Here is a 22,288-nt window from a genome sequence, read left to right as displayed (position 1 = left end):
TGTCTGTAAGAAACTCACCGCCCTCCACGACCTCTTTATCACAAATTCCTTTAACCTACTTGCCGTTACCAAAACCTGGCTTCATGAATCCAACACTGCTTCTCCTGCTTCCCTCTCCCATGGTTGCCTTCTCTGGACTCACTCCCCCCCCCAGACCAAGTGGGCGGAAGGGAGGTCGCATTTGCGAGTGGATTTTGAGGGCTGGTGAGCTATATGGCTGCCTGGGAGCTGGGGGCGAGCACCGCCGGCAGCCTGCGTGGAATGGGAGTCCTCCCAGCGATCGCGGAGGGGAAGAGAGAGAGAGAGAGCCGCCCAGGTGATCAGAGCGCAGTGCAGGTAACACAGCGCTAACAGTTTTCATTTCAACAGCCGTGTTCACCACCGCTCGCTGTCAGATACAGCCCCTCCTTCTGGTCCCGGGACTTTGATAGACAGATCACCCGTCCAATCCGGGTGATGGGTAATCTGTCAATCAAAGTTCCCCAGCCAGGGGGCAGGGCTGTATATGACGTTGAGCGGCGGGAACACGGCAATTAAAATGAAAGCTGTTATCGCTGTGTTCCCTGCGCTGCGCTCTGATCACCTGGGCAGCTCTCTCTCTTCCCCTCAGCGATCGCTGGGAGGAGGACTCCCATTCCACCCAGGCTGCCGGGGGTGCTCGCCCCCCCCCCCCGCTCCCAGGCAGCCATATAGCTCACCACCAGCCCTCAAAATCCACTCGCAAAATGCGACCTCCCCTCTGTCCACTTGGTCTGGGGGGAGTGAGTCCAGAGAAGGCCACCATGGGAGAGGGAAGCGGGAGAAGCAGTGTTGGATTCATGAAGCCAGGTTTTGGTAACTGCAAGTAGGTTAAAGGAATTTGTGATAAAGAGGTCGTGGAGGGCGGTGAGTTTCTTACAGACTGACCGGGCATTCCAGAGGGCACAGGAGAAGGGAGAGGCTGGTTTTGAGAAGAAGAGGAATAGAGACTGCAAGTGGATGGCGGCTGCTGCCAGAGGGATTAGGGAGTCTGGCAAAGACAGTTGATGGAGGCCCAGGGTTTGGGGATATGTCATCAGAGGTTAGGAGAAGCAGGAGAGTGAGGGAGGTCATGTGCGAATGGGATTTATATGAAGGTACACGCCTCGGAGTCCTGGAGGTTTTATCGGTATATGGATGTAGAATGAGCAAGAGTTGGTAGGAGGAGGAGTAGTGGGGAGAAAACACGCGGCCAAGGCAACAAAGAAGTGTCTCAAGAAGAAGCAACATTGAGGTCCCGGCGTGGCCCTAGCCAGTCTCCAGACCTCGATTTCTTTCCTTGCACCCGTGGTTGTAGGAAATTGTATACTGTATGGCCAGCTTTATATATATTTTTAGGTATTTCCTCATTGCTACAGTCAAAGCCCCTCTTAATTTTTTGTCGCCGCGATAATTCTGGTCCTTGTCCTGTGTTGTCTTCTATAGACAGTAGAGGGGATGATGACACCTGAGTGTTTTCAGCTCATAAAACGCTCATAAAAAACGCCCGAAAAACGCCCAACAAGCAAAATCGGTGAGATCGCTTTGTAACGTTTTGACATTTCCGAGGCAGGTTGAGTTGACTATTAAAGGATTTGCGCTGACTCGTCTGTTCATCCCGGGGACACTCGCACTGATAAGGGACTGAGTTTGCTTTGGACTGGATCCTAACCCTGGACCAAGGGCAGGCCATGGTTTCATCATCAGCGCGGAATGTTCCATCCTCCTGGTGTACGGGGGGGGGGGTATACACAAGGTGTTTATGTCATCAGCGAGCTCAGTGGCTTCCTTGTTGTGGTCGAGGACGGTCGGCGCTTTACATAAACATCGATCTCTCTTTATTCAATGCTCCTGACCTCTAGTGACATGAAGGCCACCTAGTCCTAGAAGTTGGGTCTTCCATGAATACTCTGAATATGAACACAATACGGTGACGGGGAAAAAATTAACGACAATAAATTGAAGCCATGAAAACCATCATCGCGGCGTATTCCCGAGACTTGGGCGGTAAGTTTTATCACATTGATTCCGCCTGAAAACTTTATATCACGTGGTCCGCCCAGAATTGGGGCTTCATCCACATCATTGTCCACTATGTGTCCTCCGCAGGAGAACAATTCACAATGTACTTGGCCCAAAAACAGAAATTCACAGATTTTTTTTCAATTTCTCTCCTTAATTTAATGAGGCTGCATTCACACTTGAGCGTTTCAAAGTCAGGCGTTTTTACCACTTTTTTTTTTTTTTAACCACAATTTTTTTACCGCGATTTTGCAGCGTTTTTGCCGCGATTTTGTTCAGGTCACCAATGTAAAAGGCAGAAAAATGCCTGTAATCTGCCCCAGAGAAGCTCCATATTTTTTGAACTTGTGTGAACAGGTGCCACTGAAATGAATGGGATTTTGCTTGTTGGGGCGTTTTTCGGGCGTTTTTTATGAGCGTTTTATGAGCTGAAAACGCTCAGGTGTGAATGCAGCCTTAATGTGGCTGGTGTTTGTGCATTGAAGTCACTAGGGGGCGTTTTTGCATTGAAGTCCATGGGATGTGATTTTGCATTGAAGTCACTAGGGGGCGTTTTTTTTCATTGAGGTCACTAGGGGGCATTTTTTGCATTGAAGTCAATGGGGCGCGTTTTTTTAAGTCAATGGACGCAATTGTGCATTAAGGTCACTAGGGGGCGTTTTTGAATTTGCATTAAAGTCAATGGAATGCGATTTTGCATTGAAATCATCACTAGGGGGCGTTCTTGCATTGAAGTCAATGGGTGGCATTTTTGCATTGAAGTCACTAGGGGGCGATCTTGCATTGAAGTCAATGGGTGGCGTTTTTGCATTGAAGTCACTAGAGGGTGTTCTTGCATTTGCATTAAAGTCAATGGAACCCGATTTTGAAATGACTAGGGGGTGTCCTTTCTTTGAAGTCACTGGGTGGCGTTTTTGCATTGAAGTCACTAGGGGGCGTTTTTTTTACATTATGGTCACATAAGGGAGTGTTTTTGGATTGCAGTCCCTATGGGGCGTTTTTACATTGAAGCCAATGGGTTCGCTATTTTGCTGTGAAGCCTCTGGGGGGGGGGGGTTTACATTGAAGTCAATGGGACACGAATTTGCATTGAAGTCACTAGAGGGCGCTTTTGCAATGAAGTCAATGGGACGCGATTTTGCGTTGAAGTCAATAGGACGCAGCATGCCAATTATTGTCACCTTTTTTTAAATCTATCATCAGAATGCCGATAACCCTATTTTTTTGGCTGATCATTTTCGGTGGCCGATATATCGGTGCATCCCGAGTTTTTTCTTTTTGAAAAATCCTCTTTGTGCGTTTTGGTAAAAAAGCGCTTTGCATTATAGTCAATGGGAAATGAGCTAAAATGCAATATGGCTTTTTACCAAGTCACATGTCCATATTTCTCATGCGCTTTTAAAACGCAAACAAAACGCACATCAATAGCGTTTTGTGTCACGTTACATTTTAACGCAGCGCATAAACAGAGCGCTACAAATGCGTTTTCTAGTGCAGTGGTGTGAACGAGTTCTTTGCTACTTACTGCAGTATTGATGCGATTGGGAACAGATCAATATTGGAGGGAAGCGGCCAGCAGAGGGCGCCATACGGCAAAGTATTAATTACAGTTCAATATTGGAGGGAAGCGGCCAGCAGAGGGCGCCATACGGCAAAGTATTGATTACAGATCAATATTGGAGGGAAGCGGCCAGCAGAGGGCGCCATACGGCAAAGTATTGATTACAGATCAATATTGGAGGGAAGCGGCCAGCAGAGGGAGCCATACGGCAAAGTATTGATTACAGATCAATATTGGAGGGAAGCGGCCAGCAGAGGGCGCCATACGGCAAAGTATTGATTACAGATCAATATTGGAGGGAAGCGGCCAGCAGAGGGCGCCATACGGCAAAGTAATGATTACAGATAAAATATTGGAGAGAAGCTACCAGCAGAGGGCGCCATACAGCAAAGTATTGATTACAGATAAATATTGGAGGGAAGCGGCCAGCAGAGGGCGCCATACAGCAAAGTATTGATTACAGATAAATATTGGAGGGGAGCGGCCAGCAGAGGGCGCCATAGAGCAAAGTATTGATCACAGGTAAATATTGGAGGGAAGTATTGATTACAGATAAATATTGGAGGGAAGCCGCCAGCAGAGGGCGCCATACAGCAAAGTATTGATTACAGATGAATATTGGAGGGAATCGGCCAACAGAGAACAATATGTAGTCATTGTGTGTTCCAGGAAGCCGGCTGACTTTGCGCTCGGCACTGCGATCAATCTCCGCCGCCGCCACACCGCCCCAAGAGCACCGCCGCTCCTGCCTTCAGATCCTCGTCATAGTACAATGGATGTTCTCTTTTCTGCTGATGGGTGAGTCTTCAGTGGAACAAACTGAAACTTTTTTCTTTCAATAAAAAATACTTGATTTAAAAAAAAAAAAAAAAAAATTAAACCGTATCCATCCAATATGGTGAGATTTGTCCAAATTGTGTAGAAAATTGCGGAGAATAATTCTGTAATTATTGGTGGGCATGGAAATAAGATGGGAAATCCGATTGGCTAATCAGCTTATCTGTATTCTGCTAATGTGTTACTAAGTAACCTACAATGACCCGGTACATGACGTCCGAACACCCAGCGAATAAACAATGTATGTGCATCCGGAAATTACAATCATTAGTCTAATAATTTATTCATTTATGTTTTAATAATTTCATTTTTTTTGTAATAAGCTATTTTTAAATAACTTCTGTTTTTTTAAAATTGTTTAAAATTAAAAAAAAAAAATTAATAATAATAATTTAATCGATTATTTTTAAATAATTTATGTGTTTTTTTTTTTGTTGTTTATGTTCTTTGTTGCAAGAAAAGTGTTGGATGCTTCATCAGTATATGCAGGACAACCTGTGATGTGTGCCAAAGAATTATGAGATCAGAACAGATCTAACCAGGAAAATTTGTGAAAGTAAAAAGAAAAAAAATCTCCCCTTTTAATATTAAAAAAAACAAGAATATAATTTAATTTAATATAATAATTCAATATAAAAACTGGAATGTATTTATTTATTTGTTGGTGTTTGTTAAATAATTGCATATGACCGGTATCCATCGCCCTGTCACTTTTCTTGTTGGAATCTTTGACTATTACCTAAAGATTGGCGGACAGCCAACTGGGAACTATAATTATTTATTAATTTGTGTATTTATGTATCTTTATTTATATATTTAGTTATGTATCTTTATTTATTTGTGTAATAATGTATCTTTATTTGTATATTTATTTATGTACAGTGCCTTGAAAAAGTATTCATAGCCCTTATTTTTTTATACACAAATAAATAAAGATACATAAAGACACAAATAATTAAATTTACAAATAAAGATACAGTGCCTTGAAAAAAGTATTCACACCCCTTGAAATTTCCCACATTTTGTTACAACCAAAAACATAAATGTATTTTATTGGGATTTTATGTGATAGACCAACACAAAGTGTCACATAATTGTGAAGTGGAAGGAAAATGATAAATGATACAAATAAATATGTGAAAAGTGTGGGGGAGGGGCATTTGTATGGCGCCCCCCGGAGTCAATACTTTGTAGAACCCCCTTTCTCTACAAGTCTTTTTGGGGATGTCTCTACCAGCTTTGCACATCTAGAGAGGACATTTCTGCCCATTCTTCTTTGTAAAATATCTCAAGTTCTGTCAGATTGGATGGAGAGCGTCTGTGAACAGCAATTTTCAAGTCTTGTCACAGATTCTCAATGTGATTTAGGTCTGGACTGTGACTGGGCCATTCTAACACATGAATATGCTTTGATCTAAACCATTCCATTGTAGCTCTGGCTGGATGTTTCGGGTCGTTGTCCTGCTGGAAGGTGAACCTCCGCCCCAGTCTCAAGTCTTTTGTAGACTCTAACAGGTTTTCTTCTAAGATTGTCCTGTATTTGTCTCCATCCATCTTCCCATCAACTCTGACCAGCTTCCCTGTCCCTGCTGAAGAAAACCATCCCCACCACATGATGCTGCCACCACCATGTTTCACGGTGGGGATGGTGTGTTCAGGGTGATGTGCAGTGTTAGTTTTCCCCACACATAGCGTTTTACTTTTAGGCCATAAAGTTGAATTTTGGTCTCCTCTGACCAGATCACCTTCTTCCACATGTTTGCTGTGTCCTCCACATGGCTTCTCACAAACTACAAACAGGACTTCTTATGACTTTCTTTCACCAATGTCTTTCTTCTTGTCACTCTTCATAAAGGGCAGATTTGTGGAGAACACGACTAATAGTTGTCCTGTGGACAGATTCTCCCACCTGAGCTGTGGATCTCTGCAGCTCCTCCAGAGTTACCATGGACCTCTTGGCTCTTCTCTGATGAATGTTCTCCTTGCCTGGCCGGTCAGTTTAGGTGGACGGCCATGTCTTGGTAGGTTTGCAGTTGTGCCATACTCTTTCCATTCTCCGATGATGGATTGAACAGAGCTCCGTGAGATGTTCAAAGCTTGGGAGATTTTTTATAACCTAACCCTGCTTTATACTTCTCCACAACTTTATCCCTGACCTGTCTGGTGTGTTCCTTGGCCTTCATGATGCTGTTTGTTCACTAAGGTTCTCCAACAAACCTCTGAGGGCTTCACAGAACAGCTGTATTTATACTGAGATTAAATGACACACAGGTGGACTCTATTTACTAATTAGGTGACTTCTGAAGGCAATTGGTTCCACTAGATTTTAGTTAGGGGTATCAAAGTAAAGGGGGCGCCATACAAATGCCCCCCCCCCCCCACACACTTTTCACATATTTATTTGTATCATTTATCATTTTCCTTCCACTTCACAATTATGTGACACTTTGTGTTGGTCTATCACATAAAATCCCAATAAAATACATTTACGGTTTTGGTTGTAACGTGACAAAATGTGGGAAATTTCAAGGGGTATGAATACTTTTTCAAGGCCCTGTATCTTTATTTATTTGTGTATTAAGGGATAACTAAAGGTCAGTTTTTTTTAAAAACAAACATGTCGTACTCACCTCCTCTGTGCAGTTGGTTTTGCACAGTGGCCACTGATCCTCCTCTTCTGGGGTCCCTCAGCGGCACTCCTGGCTCCTCCTCTTCTTGAGTGTCCTGTTGAAGAGCCGCTCTCCCTTGGGGCACTCATGCGGGGGGGGCGCTCCCGGGTCCTGCCGTTGCGTCTATTGACACAGACAGCAAGACTCGGCTTTCACCCCCGCCTCCCGGGTCATTGGATTTGATTGACAGCAGTGGGAGCCAAAGCTGCCTCATCTGTGCCCAACAGTGCCACGAATCTGTGCTCACCAGTGCATAACAGTGCCAGCAATCAGTGCCACCTATCAATGCCCACGAGTGCCACCTATCAATGCCCAAAAGTGGTGCCAATCAGTGCCAACTAGCAGTGTTGCCTATCAGTGTCACCTACCAGTGCCGATCAGTGCCCATCACTGACACCCATCAGTGCCACCTATTAGTGCCCTTCAGTGCCACCTATCAATGCCCTTCAGTGCCGCCCATCAGTGCCACCCATCAGTGCCCACCAATGCCACCTCATCAGTGTCCACTAGTGCCGCCTATTACTGCCCATCAGTGCCACCTTATCAGTGCCCACCAATGCCACCTATCAGTGCCCACCAGTGCCACCTCATTAGTGCCCATCACTGCCACCCATTAGTGCCTATCACTGCCACCCATCAGTGCCCATCACTACCACCCATCAGTGCCACCTATTAGTGCCCTTCAGTGCCACCTATCAGTGCCCTTCCATGCCGCCCATCAGTGCCCACCAATGCCACCTCATCAGTGCCCACCAGTGCCGCCTATTACTGCCCATCAGTGCCACCTTATCAGTGCCCACCAATGCCACCTATCAGTGCCCACCATTGCCACCTTATCAGTGCCCATCACTGCCACCCATTAGTGCCTATCACTGCCACTCATCAGTGCCACCTATTAGTGCCCTTCAGTGCCAATTATCACTGTCCATCAGTGCCCATCAGTGCAGCCTATCAGCGCCCATCAATGAAGGAGAAAAATGACCTGTTTGCAAAATTTAATAACAAAATATAAAACGGTTTTGTATTTTTTTTTAAAGAAATTTCAGTCTTTTTCACCCCCGAGGTGATCAAATACCACCAAAATGAAGCTCTATTTGTGGGAAAAAAAGAAAAACATGTAATTTGGGTACAGTGTTGTATGACCGAGTAATTGTCATTCAAAGATTGACGGCGCTGAAAGCTGAACATTGTCCTGGGCAGGAGGGGGGAGAAAGTGCCCAGTAAGCGAGTTATTATTTGTGTATTTATGTATCTTTATTTATTTGTGTGTTTATGTATCTTTATTTATTTGTGTGTTTATGTATATTTATTTATTTGTGTATTTATGTATCTTTATTTATTTGTGTGTTTATGTATCTTTATTTATTTGTGTGTTTATGTATATTTATTTATTTGTGTATTTATGTATCTTTATTTATTTGTGTGTTTATGTATATTTATTTATTTGTGTATTTATGTATATTTATTTATTTGTATATTTATGTATCTTTATTTATTTGTGTGTTTATGTATATTTATTTATTTGTATATTTATGTATCTTTATTTATTTGTGTGTTTATGTATATTTATTCATTTGTATATTTATGTATCTTTAGTTCTGTATTTATGTGTATATAATTATTTATTTGTATATAAGTTTATAAGTTCTGATATACACAGAGTGTTTCCTTCAGCGAAGAGTCACGAGAACATGAAGAATATCGGGAAGGACGGGTTGTGTTTGTGTGAAGAAGGGGGTCGTCACCCCCAGAAACGTGTCGGATTGTTCATAGAATACAGAATGCTACAAATGAGGACTGAACAAAACTCTGAAATAATTCCAGTAACATTCACATCCCCCGCCATGATCCTTCCTATGTGCTATATAATAAAATATCCCCCCCCCCCCGTCTCTTCCTCAGGGTTGGTGTTCCTGGTGATCTTCACTTACCTCTTCTTCACCCACCTGTGGCTCATATCCGCCGCTTACCTGAGCTGGCTTCTCCTGGACTGGGACACACCTGAAGCAGGTAACAAAGATCTCAATCTAATATTTGTTGTGCCCCCCCCCCCTCTCCCCCGTTACTTCCTCCCCAAGCAGGTGACAGCGGGTGGGACCCCTCAGTTAAGGAGGTCTTCTTCCTTTCTGCTTACCAGCTTTTTGGGAGATGAGTTCCCAGATTCCTCTACCTCTCCTCTCTCCTCACCTACCCCCCCCCCTTTTGTTTCGAATTTTGACCCCCCTTTTTTTCTCAATTTTTGACCCCCCCCCCCTTTAGCTTATTGTGTTTCAATTTTTACTCCTGTTTTATCCTGATATTACCTTTCATTGCAGATCATCAATTCATCCCGTATATAATTCTGCTAAAAAGCTTGTCCCCCCCCCTTTTTTTTCCTCAATTTTTGACCCCCCCTTTTTTCTCGATTTTTGACCCCCCCCCCTTTTTTTTCCTTGAATTTTGACCCCCTCCCCTTTAGCTTATCGTGTTTCAATTTTTACTTCTGTTTTATCCTGATATTACCTTTCATGGCAAATCATTTCATCCCCTATATAATTGTGCTGAAAAGCTTGTTCCCCGCCCTTTTTTTTCTCAATTTTTGACCCCCCCTTTTTTTCTCGATTTTTGCCCCCCCCCCCCCTTTAGCTTATCGTGTTTCAGTTTTTACTTCTGTTTTATCCCGATATTACCTTTCATGGCAGATCATTTCATCCCGTATATAATTGTGCTGAAAAGCTTGTCTCCCCCCCCCCCCCCTTTTTTTCTCTATTTTTGATCCCTCCTTTAGCTTATTGTGTTTCAATTCTTACTTCTGTTTTATCCTATATAATTGTGCTGAAAAGCTTGTCTCCCCCCCCCTTTTCTCAATTTTTGACCCACCCCCTTTTTTTTCTCGATTTTTGACCCCCCCCCCCCTTTTTCTTGATTTTTGCCCCCCCCCCTTTATCGTGTTTCAGTTTTTACTTCTGTTTTATCCTGATACTACCTTTCATGGCAGATCATTTCATCCCGTATATAATTGTGCTGAAAAGCTTGTCCCCCCCCCCTTTTTTTTCCTCAATTTTTGACCCCCCCTTTCTTTTTCTCGATTCTTGACCCCCCCTTTTTTTCTCTATTGTTGATCCCTCCTTTAGCTTATTGTGTTTCAATTTTTACTTCTGTTTTTTCCTGATATTACCTTTCATGGCAAATTATTTCATCCCCTATATAATTGTGCTGAAAAGCTTGTCTCCCCCCCCTTTTTTTTCCTCAATTTTTGACCCCCCCTTTCTTTTTCTCGATTCTTGACCCCCCCTTTTTTTCTCTATTGTTGATCCCTCCTTTAGCTTATCGTGTTTCAGTTTTTACTTCTGTTTTATCCCGATATTACCTTTCATGGCAGATCATTTTATCCTGTATATAATTGTGCTGAAAAGCTTGTCCCCCCCTTTTTTTCCCTCAATTTTTGACCCCCCCCTTTCTTTTTCTCGATTCTTGACCCCCCCCCCCCTTTTTTTCTCTATTGTTGATCCCTCCTTTAGCTTATTGTGTTTCAAATTTTACTTCTGTTTTATCCTGATATTACCTTTCATGGCAAATTATTTCATCCCCTATATAATTGTGCTGAAAAGCTTGTCTCCCCCCCTCTTTTTTTTCTCGATTTTTGACCTCCCCTTTTTTTCTCGATTTTTGACCCCCCCTTTTTTTTCTCGATTTTTGACCCCCCCCCCTTTAGCTTATCGTGTTTCAGTTTCTACTTCTGTTTTATCCCGATATTACCTTTCATGGCAGATCATTTTATCCCGTATATAATTGTGCTGAAAAGCTTGTCTCCCCCTCCTTTTTTTCAATTTTTTAAACCCCCCCCTTTTTTTTCTCGATTTTTGACCCCCCCCCCTTTAGCTTATCGTGTTTCAGTTTTTACTTCTGTTTTATCCCGATATTACCTTTCATGGCAGATCATTTTATCCCGTATATAATTGTGCTGAAAAGCTTGTCTCCCCCCCCCCTTTTTTCAATTTTTTAACCCCCCCCCCCCCTTTTTTTCTCGATTCTTGACCCCCCTCTTTTTTTTCTCTATTTTTGATCCCTCCTTTAGCTCATCATGTTTCAATCTTTACTTCTGTTTTATCCTGATATTGCCTTTCATGGCAGATCATTTCATCCTGTATATAATTGTCCCCCCCAACAGAAATGGTGAAATTTTGGCATTGATATGGAAAATCCGACTGACCATGCCAAAAAATTTTTTTTTCGGATAATGATGATATGACGCCATTTATTATCACGGTTTGGCTCCTTTTTAAACCCTAATGATAAGAGAAATCCCCCAAATGTCCCCGATGAAAAGTCCCGCCCCCCCCCCCCTGAATGTTCGGCCTTGGTACGGACACAGAAGGTGGCACACACAGGTTACAGTGCCAATTAAAGGTTCATTACCCACATTTGTGGTGTCTGTGTATAAATAGTCACTGAGTTTGTTCGCTCTCATGTGGATGCACTGAGCAGGCTCGATACTGGGCCATGGGGAGCAGAAAAGAACTGTCAAAAGACCTGCATAACAAGGTAATTGGAACTTTATAACAATGGAAAAGGATATAAAAAGATATCCAAAAGCCTTGAATATGCCAGTCAGCACTGTTCAATCATTAAATTAAGAAGTGGAACATTTGGGGATCTGTTAATACCAAGCCAAGGTCAGGTAGACCAAGAAAGAGCAGAAAAGAACTGTCAAAAGACCTGCGTAACAAGGTAATTGGAACTTTATAACGATGGAAAAGGATATAAAAAGATATCCAAAAGCCTTGAATATTCCAGTAGGTACTGACCAATCACAAATTGCAATGGGTGGCTTCCTTTTCATGCCATCCATTGTATACAATTGTGTTGCTAGCTGTGATTGGCCACAGTGATCACATGGTACAGAGCCAATCACAGCCCCTCTGTACCAAGTGATTAGCTTTGGCCAATCACAGCCAATCACAACAATACACACTGAATAAATTCAGTTTCATTGAGTAAAAAAATGAGCCACCATTTCAAGTCAAGAAACTTTGATGGTGACCCTGGATGATGCCTGAACAAACATGGTGCCGTCTTTTCTATCGATGGCATTAGATTCATCACTAATAATGTATATAGATCGATAACATGGAGTAGAATTGTCTGATCCCCTTTTTTTTCCATATTACAGGGGGTCGGCGCAGTGAGTGGGTGCGGAACTGGGCTCTTTGGAGGCATTTTCAGGAATATTTCCCTATACAGGTATGAGAACACGGAGTCCGGGAATGTGGGGGAAGTGCCTGAACAAGGACCTCCATGGCGGGATCACCGCTTGTAGTCTCCATTGGAAGTCCTTGTGACCGTCGGGTGACAACGCAGGAGCAGTATTGGGAGGCGGAGACAGAGAGCGTTGTCACCCTATAACAGGAAGTGACCTCCATGGCGGGATCAGCGGGGGGGAGGGGTTTCAGTGATTGGGTTTAGATTTGAACCCTTAACTCCTCCCCTCCAGTCATTGATCTTGTCCTCTCCCCGCCCCCCGCAGCTGGTGAAGACACACCCCCTCCCCCCGGGGAGGAATTATATCATCGGCTCTCATCCGCACGGAATTCTCTGCATCGGAGCGTTCTGCAACTTCGTCACCGAATCCACCGGCTTCTCCCAGAAGTTCCCCGGAATCCGACCCCACTTGGCCACACTCGCCGGAAACTTCCGACTCCCTGTACTGCGCGAGTATATGATGAGTGGAGGTGGGTACTGCTTCCCTGAACTCTCAGTGCTGCTTCCCTGAACTCTCAGTGCTGCTTTCCTGAACTTTCAGTGCTGCTTCCCTGAACTGTCAGTGCTGCTTCCTTCTCTCTCAGTGCTGCCTCACTGAACTGTCAGTGCTGCTTCCCTGAACTGTCAGAGCTGGTTCCTTCTCTCTCAGTGCTGCTTCCCTGAACTGTCAGTGCTGCTTCCCTGAACTGTCAGAGCTGCTTCCTTCTCTCTCAGTGCTGCTTCCCTGAACTGTCAGTGCTGCTTCCTTCTCTCTCAGTGCTGCTTCACTGAACTGTCAGTGCTGCTTCGTTCTCTCTCTCACTGCTTCCCTGAACTGTCAGTGCTGGTTCCTTCTCTCTCAATGCTGCTTTCCTGAACTGTCAGTGCTGGTTCCTTCTCTCTCAGTGCTGCTTCCCTGAACTGTCAGTGCTGCTTCCTGCTCTCTCAGTGCTGCTTCCCTGAACTGTCAGTGCTGCTTCCCTGAACTGTCAGAGCTGGTTCCTTCTCTCTCAGTGCTGCTTCCTTCTCTCTCAGTGCTGCTTCCCTGAACTGTCAGTGCTGCTTCCCTGAACTGTCAGAGCTGCTTCCTTCTCTCTCAGTGCTGCTTCCCTGAACTGTCAGTGCTGCTTCCCTGAACTGTCAGAGCTGCTTCCTTCTCTCTCAGTGCTGCTTCCTTCTCTCTCAGTGCTGCTTCCCTGAACTGTCAGTGCTGGTTCCCTCTCTCTCAGTGCTGCTTCCCTGAACTGTTAGCTTGGAGGGGGGGGGGGTCAGGATAGTTCTTTGCCCTCGTAGGTTATGACATTGTGATTGTAGAGATCAGATGATGGAAGTCGATGGGTGATTCCGGTTGTATAACAGGCTGTGTATGGTCTGATCTCATCCCTCCCCATCTCTCCCCCAGGTCTCTGCCCGGTGAATCAAACAGCGATTGGCTATACTTTGTCCCAAAAGGGCCGTGGCAATGCTGTGGTGATTGTCATAGGGGGCGCTGCTGAGTCCTTGTCCTGCCAGCCGGGAGTGACAAACCTCATTCTGAGTCGGAGGCGAGGATTTGTGCGATTGGCATTGGAGTATGGGTCAGTAATCTCCCTATGTAAGTAAGGGCCTTGATGGGTGGAGCGGCACTCTATATTAATGACTGTGGGGGGGAGGGGGTAGTCATCTCCTATTTTATTGGCTGGAGGGGGTAGTCATCTCTATAGTAATGGCTGTTGGGTGGGGCAGGGGGTAGTCATCTCTATAGTAATGGCTTTGGGGGGAGGGGGTGGCCATGGTTGTGGAATGAAATGGATCTCCATACTGATGGCCAGAGTTGTGGAATGGAATGGATCTCCATACTGATGGCCATGGTTGTGGAATGGAATGGATCTCCATACTGATGGCCATGGTTGTGGAATGGATGTCTATACTGATGGCTATGGTTGCGAAGTGGAATAGATGTCTATAGTGATGTCCATGGTTGTGGAATGGAATGGACCTCCATACTGATGGCCATGGTTGTGGAATGGAATGGATCTCCATACTGATGGCCATGGTTGCGAAGTGGAATGGATGTCTATACTGATGGCCATGGTTGTGGAATGGAATGGATGTCTATACTGATGGCCATGGTTGTGGAATGGAATGGATGTCTATACTGATGGCCATGGTTGTGGAATGGAATGGATGTCTATACTGATGGCCATAGTTGCGAAGTGGAATGGATGTTTATACTGATGGCCAGGGTTGTGGAATGGATGTCTATACTGATGGCCATGGTTGTGGAATGGCATGGACCTCCATACTGATGGCCATGGTTGTGGAATGGAATGGATCTCCATACTGATGGCTATGGTTGTGGAATGGAATGGATGTCTATACTGATGGCCATGGGTTGTGGAATGGAATGCATGTCTATACTGATGGCCATGGTTGTGGAATGGAATGGATCTCCATACTGATGGCCATGGTTGCGAAGTGGAATGGATGTCTATACTGATGGCCATGGTTGTGGAATGGAATGGATGTCTATACTGATGGCCATGGTTGTGGAATGGAATGGATGTCTATACTGATGGCCATGGTTGTGGAATGGAATGGATGTCTATACTGATGGCCAGGGTTGTGGAATGGAATGCATGTCTATACTGATGGCCATGGTTGTGGAATGGAATGGATCTCCATACTGATGGCCATGGTTGCGAAGTGGAATGGATGTCTATACTGATGGCCATGGTTGTGGAATGGAATGGATGTCTATACTGATGGCCATGGTTGTGGAATGGAATGGATGTCTATACTGATGGCCATGGTTGTGGAATGGAATGGATGTCTATACTGATGGCCATAGTTGCGAAGTGGAATGGATGTTTATACTGATGGCCAGGGTTGTGGAATGGATGTCTATACTGATGGCCATGGTTGTGGAATGGCATGGACCTCCATACTGATGGCCATGGTTGTGGAATGGAATGGATCTCCATACTGATGGCTATGGTTGTGGAATGGAATGGATGTCTATACTGATGGCCATGGGTGTGGAATGGCATGGACCTCCATACTGATGGCCATGGTTGTTGAATGGAATGGATCTCCATACTGATGGCTATGGTTGTGGAATGGAATGGATGTCTATACTGATGCCCATTGTTGTGGAATGGAATGGATCTCCATACTGATGGCCATGGTTGCGAAGTGGAATGGATGTCTATACTGATGGCCAGGGTTGTGGAATGGAATGGATCTCCATACTGATGGCCATGGTTGTGGAATGGAATGGATGTCTATACTGATGGCCATGGTTGTGGAATGGAATGGATCTCCATACTGATGGCCATGGTTGCGAAGTGAAATGGATGTCTATACTGATGGCTAGGGTTGTGGAATGGAATGGATCTCCATACTGATGGCCATGGTTGTGGAATGGAATGGATGTCTATACTGATGGCCAGGGTTGTGGAATGGAATGGATCTCCATACTAATGGCCATGGTTGTGGAATGGAATGGATGTCTATACTGATGGCCATGGTTGTGAAATGGAATGGATGTCTATACTGATGGCCAGGGTTGTGGAATGGAATGGATCTCAATGCTAATGGCCATGGTTGTGGAATGGAATGGATCGCCATATTGATGGCCATGGTTGTGGAATGGAATGGATGTCTATACTGATGGCCATGGGTGTGGAATGGAATGGATTTCCATACTGATGTCCATGGTTGTGGAATGGAAGGCCCTCCTAGACATGTGATGGTCGGGGGGGTCTCCAGGTTTCTAGGTGTAGAATGAAGATGCAGGAGTATCTTCTATTTCCGGGAGATGATGACCGCGCGGGTTCTGTATGATGGTCCGGATCCCCTCACACACCAGGAGATAGGAATTGTCCCCACCCCCTGCCTTTTTAGGGTTGTAGTGACAGTGGGTCTCTTCTCTCTGTACAGGGCGGACCTGGTCCCTTCCTTCTCCTTCGGGGAGACGGACCTCTACCAGCAGGTCAATTTCTCGGAGGGAACTTTCCTGCGTTCACTTCAGTGCAAATTCCAGAAAATCTTTGGCTTTGCTCCGTGCTTCTTCTACGGCCGAGGACTGACCTCAGCGGACTCCAAGGGGTTCATCCCGTACTCCCGTCCAATCACCACAGTCAGTAAGTGTCACCATCAATGAATCTGATCTCATTATTGGCTTTACTGTTTTCATTAAAGTTGTTGTAATGGTGCATTCTCTGCATTAAAAATGCCCCCAAAAAAATACTCACCTGAGCCTGATATGGACTCACCTTTGTGCCCCTCCGCAGCGGCTCTTCTCCCCTCTCTGAGGGTTAGCTGACAGCAGCGGAAGTCATTGGCTCCTGCTGTTGTCAATCACAGCCTGTAAGGAGAGAACGGGAGGGGGGCAGGGCCAAGTCACGCTGTGTGTGTCAGTGGACACACAGAGCCCAGCTCAACAGCATGCCTGCATGAGTGCCCCCCTAAAAAAGTTCAGTAGACACAAACATAACCCCCCAATATTGGTGTCAGAGGACACAATAATAACCCCTAGCATTGGTGTCAGTGGACGCAATAATAACCCCCAGCATTGGTGTCAATGGACTCAATAATAACCCCCAGCATTGGTGTCAGTGGACTCAATAATAACCCCCAGCATTGGTGTCATTGGATGCAATACTAACCCCCAGCACTGCTGGCAGTGGACGCAATACTAACCATCAGATATGCTGTCAGTGGACGCAATAATAGCCCCCGGCATTGTTATCAGTACTATAAACTTTGGTGGTTAGTGGCAGTGAAATTTTGATCCTTTTATTCTTTTTTTTAATTTTTGTGTTTGGATAGTTGGAGAGCCGGTCACTGTCCCTCAGATAAAGGACCCCAGCCCGGAGACGTTGGACCTCTATCACAACATGTATAAACGTTCTTTGATCAGACTCTTCCATGAACACAAGACAAAATACGGACTGGGAGAGAACGCCGAACTGCGGATCTTGTGACACCGCGCCCTTGTGATGTGTAGAACTCTGGGGACAGAGGTGGACGTGTCCCGGTGGACACTGGAACAGACATTCATGGTTGACATTTGGATGGACAGTTATGGTGGGCATTGTGATGGGCATTAATGGAGGACATTGGGATGGGCATTCATGGTGCACATTGGGATGGACATTCTCGGTGGACGTTTGGATGGACATTCATGGTGGACATTGGGATGGACAGTTATGGCGGGCATTGTGATGGGCATTAATGGAGGACATTGGGATGGGCATTCATGATGGACATTGGGGTGGGCATTCATGGTGGACATTGGGATGGGCATTCATGGTGGACATTGGGATGGGCATTCATGGTGGATGTTGGGATGGGAATTCATGGTGGATGTTGGTATGGGCATTCATAGCGGACGTTGGAAAGAATGTTCATGGTGGACTTTGGGATGAATGTTCATGGTGGACGTTGGGATGGCCGTTCATGATGGACGTTGGGATGGCCGTTCATGATGGACGTTGGGATGGCCGTTCATGGTCGGCTCAAACGTTATTGCACACTACTACTAAGTCAGCGTCCCTCCAAACGAACACCATGAACGGCCATCCTAATGTCCATCATGGACGTTCATGGTGGACATTGGGATGGTCATTCATGGTGTTGGTTTAGTGGGACTCTGACTTCTGGTAGTGTGCGTTAATGTTTGAGCCGTGGTCTGACCAGTGTTTGTCCAATGTCACCTGTGCGGGAACAACATAAAAGAGACATTGTTACTGGCAGGTGTGAAGACACAGGAACCAGAAGATATGATCTATCATCAGGGGTTCTTAACCCTATTATGATTATAAACCCCCCTACCCCAATGGGTTGGCCAATATGACCTCATACCCCATTATCCAAATTGTCCATCTTTGGTTCTACTAGCTACCAGTAGGCAGGACCACCAGTAGAAATCAAATGACCCTTAACATCCTACCTAAACCCCCCCTTAATGGATTAGCCAATATGTCCCCATGCACTGTTCTCCAGATTGTCCATTATTGGTTCTACTAGATACCAGTATGCAGGGCCAACATTAGAAATTAAGGAGCCCCATACATCCTACCTGAACCCCCCCCCACCCCACCATTGATATCAGTGAGATAGCACACAGAGCTAACTCTGGCAGGGTATTCAGTTAGTGTTGTGATCTCAGTCCAGGATGGACCCCAGTGATGAAGGACTAGACACTCACCCAGCCCCCCCACCGTCATACACGTTGAAGTCCATTCCTCACCTTCTGATCTTAGAATTATTCCACTACAAGTTTGGTCAGTGTGGCGACATTGAGTCCGCACTTTGGTTTGAGGATTGTTAAACGGAGCAAGCAACTGCCTTAAAGGACACCCTGTCCCCTCCAGCTTGTCTTTCTAGGAGGTTGCTGACTGGTCAGCTTCCAACCATGAGCTGTCCCACATCGTACAGCAAGGTTGATGTTGGCCACCTCCCTTTCTGAATGGCTGACATGCAGGTGACACAAGCCTGTCAGCTCAACCCATATATCCTTGTGTGTGGTCAGTGAGCCCCGTGGAGGGCGGGGTGACAGGGATTAGAACCACTGGGGGGAAAGAGGGTCAAGCACAGCAGAAAGCCCCTGCCAAGCCTGGGCCCCCATGTTGATCCAATGGTGGGTCTTCCAGTATGACTTCACGAGATGTCCAAAGCTTAGTTTTACGTTACATATGAATAGCTAGTGATAGAATAGCTGAAAGAAAATCCTAACAATGTATCATATTTATTAATATTAAAAAAGGGCAAATCACAAGTTAGCTACACATTTTTGTAAGATATTTCTTGTTTCTGTGCCATCAGAACATGGAATGGAGGTCCATTACTGATCAATGTACCCCCCCATCCCAATGTCTTCTAAAACATCAAACCGATTTTAATTCTAGATTTAATATTAATGAGAATATTGTTTCATTTTTTTTTGATTATTCAGGATATTGTACCCCCCTCCATTGCAGTACAAAGTCTGATTGGACCCCCTTCTCACCAACTTATACTCCCCCCCACTGAGATCCCCTTAATCTCTCATTTAATTGTAGCTACTGCAAAGTACTTGGTGCATCTCAGTATGGAGATCTAGCTTGATTGATGCCTCTTCCTTGATGTAGTGTAGTTTGAGCCTAGCGCACAATGTTCAGGTCCAAACCTAGTCCGGTTAGGAGGAGGAGGACCAGTGCTTGAGCCTAGTGAATAATATCCAGGTCCAAACACATCAATGTTAACAGAAGGATCATGTGGGTTCCTGCCATACTGCAGAGCTTAACCACCCCCCACCCACTTATATGTACCCTCACTAAGATATCCAACTACATTGTGGTTCCATTGTAGCTACCGCAAAATATTTGGTGCATCTAGGTATAGAGGATTATGTGGTCCTCTTGCCATGATTCAGTGCTTGGGCTTAGTGAACAATATCCAGGTTCAGACATAGTTCAGTCAGGAGGAGGAGGAGGACCATGTGGTCTCCTACCATAATGCTTGGGCCTAGCAAACAGGGTCCAGGTTCAAATACAGTCATGTCGGGAGGAGAACCATGTAGTCTCCCTGCCATGAGGCAGTGCTTGGGTCTAGCAGGTCTTAGGACCTAGTTATACTGCCACTCTCTGAGATCCCCTGCTACTCTGTGGTTCCTTTGTAGCTACTGTGAGGTACTTGGTTCTTCTATGTATGGAGGATTATGTGGTCTCTTACCAGGTTGCAGGGCTTGGGTCTAGCAGACAATCTCCAGGTCTAGTTCAGTCAGGGAGGAGGACCATGTGGTCTCCTCCCATGATGCAGTGCTTGGGTCTAGCAGACAATCTCCAGGTCTAGTTCAGTCAGGGAGGAGGACCATGTGGTCTCCTCCCATGATGCAGTGCTTGGGTCTAGCACAGTGTTTCTCAACTCCAGTCCTCAAGGAGCCCCAACAGGTCATGTTTTCAAGATTTCCCTCAGATGAAGCGGCTGTGGTAATTACTAAGACAGTGAAACTGATCAAATCACCTGTGCAAATTAATGGAGAGCCTGAAAACATGACCTGTTGGGGTGCCTTGAGGACTGGTGTTGAGAAACGCTGGTCTAGCAGACAATATCCAGGTCTAGTTCAGTCAGGGAGGAGGACCACCACATGGTCTCTTGCCATGATGCAGTACTTGGGCCTAGCAGACAATCTCCAGGTCTAGTTCAGTCAGGGAGGAGGACCACGTGGTCTCCTGCCATGATGCAGTGCTTGGGTCTAGCAGACAATCTCCAGGTCTAGTTCAGTCAGGAGGAGGACCACGTGGTCTCCTGCCATGATGCAGTGCTTGGGTCTAGCAGACAATCTCCAGGTCTAGTTCAGTCAGGAGGAGGACCACGTGGTCTCCTGCCATGATGCAGTGCTTGGGTCTAGCAGACAATCTCCAGGTCCAAACCCAGTCACATAAGGACCTACTTATACTACCCCTCGCTGAGATCCCCTGCTACTCTGTGGTTCCTTTGTAGCTACTGAAAAATACTTGGTTCTTCTATGTATGGAGGATTATGTGGTCTCTTACCAGGTGGCAGGGCTGAACAATATCCAGGTCCAGACATAGTTCAGTCAGGGAGGAGGACCATGTGGTCTCCTGCCATGATGCAGTGCTTGGGTCTAGCAGACAATCTCCAGGTCTAGTTCAGTCAGGAGAAGGACCACGTGGTCTCCTGCCATGATGCAGTGTTTGGGCAGAATATCTCTGGGTCCAAGCACAGTGCTAATGCCAACCTTATCCTAGGGCTAGAATGGAGCAGTGGTGGGTGATAAAGATGAGAATAGATCGACGTCTGATTTTATACCCGGGTGTCCCGGCCAATGTGGTCCTGAACTAACACATTATTACGCCATGAAAAATATGTGGGTTGTGTCCTATTGATGGCCATGTACTGACATTACTATGCTGTAAATAAATATAGAACTTTATATAACCACACTAAGGATGAGCGGATCTTTCTGGGTTCAGTTCACCGAGGGGTCCGGCTTAATATTTGGAAAACCCCAAACTAGAGTCCAAGCCTATAGAAGTTAATGGGAGGTGAATCCTGTTAATAAGTTCCGCCATTTTAATTTTTTTTTATTCTTATTTTTTTTTTTAAGTTCCAGACATTTTTAGGGCTCATAGGCAAGCTATTGTCAAAAATCACAATGGGAAGCTGGGCACAGGGAACATAACAATATCAGAAAAACATATTTCAAAGTACATTTAGATAGAAGGTAGCTATAAAGAGGCTGCAAGAGATCAGCAGCACTGAGATGATTTTTTTTTTTTTTAAATGACGTGTTGTATATAATATACAGAGCACAGCAAATTAAAAAAAAAATCATGTGTAGGATTACATGTAATGGCGCATTCTGACATTTTTCCAGCAGGTGGCGGTAGCATTCTATGGAGTATGATTTATACTTTCTGATCTGATAGACAGATCTGTATGATGTTCAATGGAAATGAAGCAACACGTAATGGGCTCTTTTATATAAACACTGTGTGTATATAAGAGATATATATAGTATCTCACAAAAGTAATTCCCCCCCTCAGCGACATTTGTGTAAATCTTTTCTTCTCTCTTTTCATGTGACAACACTGAAGAAATGACACTTGTCTACAATGTAAAGTAGTGAGTGTACAGCTTGTATAACAGTGTAAATTTGCTGTCCCCTCAAAATAACTCAACACACAGCCATTAATGTCTAAACCGCTGGCAACAAAAGTCAGTACACCCCTAAGTGAAAATCTCCAAATTGGGCCCAAAGTGTCAATATTTTGTGTGGCCACCATTATTTTCCAGCACTGCCTTAACCCTCTTGGGCATGGAGGTCACCAGAGCTTCACAGGTTGTCACTGGAGTCCTCTTCCCCTCCTCCATGATGACATCACAGAGCTGGTGGATGTTAGAGACCTTGCGCTCCTCCACCTTCCGTTTGAGGATGTCCCACAGATGATCAATAGGGTTTAGGTCTGGAGACATGCTTGGCCAGTCCAT

General features: G+C 45.2%; 1 protein-coding gene across 1 annotated transcript; it reads left to right on the top strand.

Moving 5' to 3' along the window:
• Positions 1-1,773: 1,773 nt before the first annotated feature.
• Positions 1,774-21,239, top strand: LOC141108821 (diacylglycerol O-acyltransferase 2-like). Its single transcript, XM_073600778.1, has 8 exons — positions 1,774-2,004; positions 4,250-4,378; positions 8,989-9,096; positions 12,239-12,309; positions 12,593-12,797; positions 13,709-13,883; positions 16,228-16,430; positions 17,119-21,239. The coding sequence occupies exons 1-8, from the start codon at positions 1,965-1,967 to the stop codon at positions 17,271-17,273; spliced, it is 1,086 nt and encodes a 361-aa protein (XP_073456879.1). The 5' UTR covers positions 1,774-1,964; the 3' UTR covers positions 17,274-21,239.
• The last annotated feature ends 1,049 nt before the right edge of the window (positions 21,240-22,288 follow it).

Source organism: Aquarana catesbeiana, linkage group LG09 (assembly GCF_042186555.1).
Source record: "Aquarana catesbeiana isolate 2022-GZ linkage group LG09, ASM4218655v1, whole genome shotgun sequence".
NCBI classification, from domain to species: Eukaryota; Metazoa; Chordata; class Amphibia; order Anura; family Ranidae; genus Aquarana; species Aquarana catesbeiana.
Note: the sequence above shows the minus strand (reverse complement) of the source record. Positions and strands in the feature narration are given on the sequence as shown.

Bases quoted from the DNA above. Each gene is read 5' to 3' on its own strand.
- LOC141108821 (XM_073600778.1), top strand. From the start codon at position 1,965: ATGAAAACCATCATCGCGGCGTATTCCCGAGACTTGGGCG. The intron at 12,798-13,708 runs GTGGGTACTGCT...TCTCTCCCCCAG, and splicing joins CGAGTATATGATGAGTGGAG to GTCTCTGCCCGGTGAATCAA. The intron at 16,431-17,118 runs GTAAGTGTCACC...GTGTTTGGATAG, and splicing joins CCGTCCAATCACCACAGTCA to TTGGAGAGCCGGTCACTGTC.